This window comes from Cherax quadricarinatus, chromosome 56 (genome assembly GCF_038502225.1).
Source record: "Cherax quadricarinatus isolate ZL_2023a chromosome 56, ASM3850222v1, whole genome shotgun sequence".
Lineage (NCBI taxonomy): Eukaryota > Metazoa > Arthropoda > Malacostraca > Decapoda > Parastacidae > Cherax > Cherax quadricarinatus.
In genome coordinates this window covers 22496572-22502581 of record NC_091347.1, presented here as the reverse complement: position 1 = coordinate 22502581, position 6010 = coordinate 22496572, and the positions used below count along the sequence as shown (strand labels likewise).

The 6010-nt window shown below is 37.5% G+C and overlaps 1 protein-coding gene across 1 annotated transcript; it reads right to left on the bottom strand.

The window, feature by feature from the left end:
* Positions 1 to 1227: 1227 nt before the first annotated feature.
* On the bottom strand, positions 1228 to 3402 carry LOC128700838 (uncharacterized). Its single transcript, XM_053794286.1, has 4 exons — positions 3280 to 3402; positions 2950 to 3103; positions 2426 to 2481; positions 1228 to 1525 (listed from the first exon to the last, which is right to left on the bottom strand). Exons 1-4 carry the CDS (start codon positions 3280 to 3282, stop codon positions 1433 to 1435), a joined length of 306 nt encoding a protein of 101 aa, XP_053650261.1. The 5' UTR covers positions 3283 to 3402; the 3' UTR covers positions 1228 to 1432.
* Positions 3403 to 6010: the final 2608 nt, after the last annotated feature.

Genomic DNA, 6010 nt, shown 5'->3' with positions numbered 1-6010 from the left:
CTCATTTTTTTTTTTTTTTGCGACACTCACCATTTGTTCTGTCAAGATAATTGATATTTACTTTTCTGTAAAGAATCTGGTCATCATGAGATTCTGTGGAATGATACATTTAATTAAAAGTAATATTTTATGCCTATAACAGTTACACAGATAAATAAACATCACAATATTGTGGCTCGAATAATTAACAGCTCACATTAGATTAATACATTCAATATGAGGCGTTAAATCCTCATGGATCATATACTACTGCATCTCAGCCATTATCAAGGTGAGAATTACTTTATTATGGGTTAGTTGTGACTTAGTTAAACTAATTTTTTCTGGGTCTATAGGACTGAAAGGTGAAGCACAACAGCAGGAAATTCCTTCAGTTTTCTAGCAATAGTAGCTGCAGACTAGTTGATCCATCACCATGGAAACCTGTAACGTCGTTTTAGAGCCTCTCATTATCTTCTCTGGCTCCTTTCCTTTTCACAAACTAAACATTTGCAAAAAAAAAAAAAAGTTATACACAGGATTCATTTTTTTCTGGTATATCAATTTTGTTTTTAAAATCGAGAGCAGCAGTGGTTCTAGCACTGATCCTTGAGGGAGCACTCGCTACCCGGGCACACTTTGATACCCCAACTTTCATACTATTACTCTTCTGTCTTTTAATCTGGCATTCCTGCAGTCACTTGAGTACAGTCCCTCGGTTAGGTTAGGTAAGGTTCGTCAGGAAACGGCAAGTGTTTCCTAACGCGGGTCTTAGTCATTTGATGACCCGCCATTGGAGCTTTTGGTCATCTGACTGAGGCCTTCCGCTGGCTTACCGGTCCACCCCTTTAAAAATTATGGTCATAGTGATAACCATTACTATCACAGTCCCTCTTAGTCTTGTCTGCTCATCTAGTTTGTATACAAAAATCTTTTGTGGTATTATATCAATTGTTTTCCCACAGATGCTGTACATTATCTCATGTTATTTTTTCTGGTGCTTTAGCCAGAATGTTGGTCAGAAAAAGTGTCCCATTGTTTAGTGTTTCTTGATTATTTCCTTCCTTGTATTTTGGGATTACATTTTCAGTAACGAGTGCAACTACAAATAACAATACAACAAGAGAAGTTAATGCCTCTGAAGCATTATTTATGAATCACTTTTTTGCCTTTTTTTAGTTATGATCTAAACGTATTTTGTGAATTATTTGACTAAGTAAAAATGTGATAGGCCTAGTGAGACTCAGGTTGAAAACAAACATTTATTGAAAACAAAACTCCTCTCGATATACATGTAATAATCATTTATAACAAACACTATGACATTAACATAAGACAAAAAATAGCATCACAACAAGAAACTACAGTCTAATATCAGTGATCAGTTGGACAAGTTCCCAGTGATATTCCATCCTGAGTTGTCATACGATCATGATCAGTTGTGGTCATCCTCTCAGAAATGTGCAGGTTTGCAGGTGTGAAGGTCAAGACAGGTGTCGAAGCAACATTTCTGGTTGAAGGGGCAGTGTCCATCATGGGGGCACACCTGGGAGAGAAAGAGTTAAATGTTGTCTTGTTCTTAGGAAAATACTTGATTTTCACCCGAGTTTGTTAGTTGAAATCTTAACAACGGCAAGTTTATCATTGAAGCGGCAATTCACCAGTACACTAACAGTCTACAAAAAATGTAATTAAAGTTAACTTTCAGTGTATAAACACCAGTGTACATATGATAACACATCAAATTATATATGTTCTACATATACAGTGTATATAAAGACAGATACACATATATAAGTATACAGTGTCGATTGTGTTAACTATAACACTTCAAAGTTTTCCTAATTCCTTGGGCAGTTAAGATGTACCAAACTTTTTAACTTATTAAACTCGACCAGATACTCTCCACTAAATTGGTGCAGAGACATAAATTTAATTAAAAACTTGCATGAAGTAAATTACACGCAAGTTTTGTATAAAATGAATGATAAATAATGTCATCAGTACTATAATCAGTAGAAGATAAGTTTACAAAAAAAAAAATATATATATATATATATATATATATATATATAAGGCCTGAGCTTGCTACCATCTGCAGCTCATAAGACTGCCATCCCCACGAGCCCCTTTGAGGCGGGGTAGATGGCAGACCAGAGGCCTAGCTTCTCCCTACGAGCCCCGTGAGGGCGGGGAATGTGGCTAGGCCTGGGGACACTTGGTCCCAAAGATGAGGAGGTACTTGTACCTCCTCCCATGGGAGACTTAAGTCTCGAGACACTCCCCAGATAGGGAGCCAAGGCCGGGTCACCACTACTTGGAAAAGACCCGGGCCGGGAGAATACCGGCGAAAAAAAAAAAAATGTGTGAAGACAGTCTTACCTTGTATATGTACTTGTAGAAATAAAGATACTATTATTATTATTATTATTATTATTATTATTACCTGTGGTATGATCCTAGTGCAGTCTTTCAGTGGAGGAGGACACTTTCCAGGGTGTTCTGCAGAAAAATAATGTTATTATTTTAGAGTAAGGAATCGCCTCGTCATGAGCAGTTTCTATACAATAAGACATTTTTAAGTATTATATCTTACAAGTTTGATAGCTGTAGTTAAAAGAATGAAAGTCATAACACTATGGCTGGAATATTTCAAAACTTACAAATAAATTATATTCAAAATGGCGCGGTAAACCCGTGTAGATCATACACTTCTGCATCACAAAGTGGATTATTATTATTATAATCAAAAAGAAGCGCTAAGCCACAAGGACTATACAGCGCTGCAGGGCAGGAAGGAAGCGAGGGCATCAGGTGGCAAAAGGGAGATGGATGAGCAACAGGTTACGGATAACAGCGGGGCAGTGGATGGTGAAAGGGTAAAGGGAAGATGAAATTAGACAATGTTTCACTTCATGCTCAACCATTATCAAGTCAAAAATCATTTTATAATGGGCGAGTCAAACTTACTTTCTTCTGGTTTTAAAGGAATAAATGGTGGAGAACAACAATAGTGAGCTCCTTTGTTAGGTCCTTCAGGCTTCGTGCAAAAGTAGTTGCAGCCAGAGTTTTTAGCTTGACCAATCACCATGGCAACCAACAGGGTCAACACCACAAAACGCAGCTGTTGACACATAAGGTCAGGTCACATACAAGTTAACAAAGAAGCAAATATATGTTAAGAATTCAAAAGGGTATGTTCCTGGCCTCGAGTATACAATTGTTATGATACAAACTAGAGAATGAGAGTAATACTCTGATCTAGTGAATGCAACAAATATTTTCAATATTTTCACAAACCATGATTGAGAAGAGGTGAGGCAGGAGCAGGTGAGGTGCTCAGGTGTGTGGCTTTCTGGTCAGCCTCATCCTCTTATATACCTGGCCATCCCCTCCCACTTTCCCCCTTACCGGGAGTGATTGTGAACTTTGTGTGTGAACTCACCTAATTGTGCTCGCACAGGTCGAGTTGCTTTGTCTACATGCATAAATGTCTATTGTATCTTAAAGGTATCTTTCATCTTTTCTTACAGTATTTGTACCCTATATCATTATATCTTATGTCACTACATTAGCCACCACTTTTTGACCAAATTTGCACTCATTATGGACCCTCTCGTTGTCTTCTCCGAGTGTAATTTAACATGTGCAAAAAAAGTGACTTAGTTTTTAGTGACATTTTCTTTGTATCGTGTCCACCCCGACACCTTACCATTATTCTGGTTTCTAGTCTCTAGGTAATCCTGTATTCACTTGAACACTTCCCCTGATAGTCCTACCATCTCGTCTAGCTTGTATAACAGCATCCTATGGTCTTGTATCAAGTGTTTTCCTACAGTCGAGGAAATTATCCATTCCTCTCTCTCCCTCTATCTGACTTTTTTGGGTTATCCTAGGTACCTTACATATATGCTGCTATTGTGGAAAATTGCATTTACTTGGATGTATCATTATATACATAACAGTAAATGAACATAGATAATTATTATTTATCAGTTAGACAAGTAGGAATTTGGGACACCTAGGTCGCAAAAAATGTCCCCCTTCGATACCTACAACTGTCATATCCACAAGTTGCTCTGGACCTATTAATTAAATGAAATATACATCACCAGGAATGCTGGTAATATAAATTTGTGGACTGTATATTAATTAAAAATGATTATATATAAATACACATTTATATAACAGAAGGAGAATATATCTTAATCATAACACTCACCAGTTTGACTGGAGATTAAGTTGTATCACACTCAGAAAACCTCACTGTCTATACATGAAAATAACAACTGGCCAGTTATAACATAACTGGCCAGGTATGTTATAACTGGTTCCTGGACAACTCCAGGTTCCTGGAGTTGTCTTGTCCAGTCGCCTGATACCTCAAGTTATGCAGGAATGCACATCCAACAATTTCGCCTCCCATTTGAGAGGTGTCAGCCCAATTTTAACCTCTAGAGCACGAAAATTCCTTCCCATTACACTAACGTTGTATCCAATTCAAAATAACAATGGCGACTCCTCCTGTCTGCGCAGGCGCAGGTCCAGTTTCCCATTTCCATAATATAATTCTTTTAAATACAGTATGGCCATCTATTTACATATAACTACTGTATTTCTGGAAAATATATACAGTATTTTCCACAGCTATGTAGGATAATCTATGTAACTGTATTTGTTATACCTGAATAAACTTACGGAGTCACCAGACTATGAGATTCGTGAGACAAGATGTACAATCTTTGATCCTCTACCGGTTACCGTATATCTTATATTATTTTTATTTTTTTTTTATTAGCACACTGGCCGATTCCCACCAAGGCAGGGTGGCCCGAAAAAGAAAAACTTTCACCATCATTCACTCCATCTCTTTATAGGTGCTCTACTAGCTGCTTTTCCATTAACTTGTCTGTACCTTAGCTTGCATGCTAGTCTGCAAAGAGTCTGTAACGTGGTTGTGGAAATTTTTTACATAATTTCCTAAACGTAAAACATATAAATAAATAATATAATAAATGTGTAATAAAATGTGATGTTATTTGTCCCTTTCGAGAAATTTCGAGTGGGGGGGGGGTAGTTGAGGTGCTGAGTGACGCCGAGGGGGGAGAGTCCATGTTGAATTTAATTGCGTAAGGACTGGTCGGAAATTTTGCACCAGGAATTCGGCGTTTTGCGAGGACTAATGGGGAGTATCGGCCTCATTCGTAATAGGAATTCGTGTTAATGCCTCCTGCTGAAGAATTGGGACAGGAAATTTGCGGAACCGTAAGAATTGTGTGTGGAAGATAGAATTAGAGTACATCCATCCCAACACACCTCAGCTAAGTGCCTGCCCATAATGTACAGTAGATTTTGCGTTGGCCATCGTAAATTCAAGCTGCCAGGGGTTAGGTTAGGGTGTGTTCCATCAGTATTAAGTGTCTTCCAGTAATACGTATATGGTAAGTGGTAATAAAAAGTTCTTTGTTAATAATAATAATTTATGTATAATAATTATATTGTGTAGCCAGCAAACCTAATTTCATACAGTCCACACAACAATGAACCAGAGTAATTGGTTTTAATACTGTAATTATTAATTTAATATCAGGTCTAGCTTTTGTGAAAAAGTGGGCAATCGAAGGAGTTGCAATTCTGTGGCCTACTGTGACTAGTTCCACTTACCTCACCCAAATTACGTTCAGGTAATGCCCTGTAAACCTCCTGCAGGTGATTGGAAAATAATAATAAATAATATTTTTTTCACACTGGTGTTTCCTATTTCCTTTCTTTTATACTGTGATCATATTTATAGTTTTCGAGCTGTGTCAGTTGTCTTGTTTCTTTGGATTTCTTGTACAGGTTAACTAGGGGGGGTTGTACAGCTTTTCTGTTAATTGCAGTATCCAAGGTGATCTGTCTGGTTCCACTGCCTCTCTATCATCTGATTTTCTTATGAGTCTTCTCACTTCCTTCTTTATAGGTGTAATTTCCTTCTTTATCGGTGTAATTTCATTCTTTATCGGTGTAATTTCCTGTACATAGATTCTAT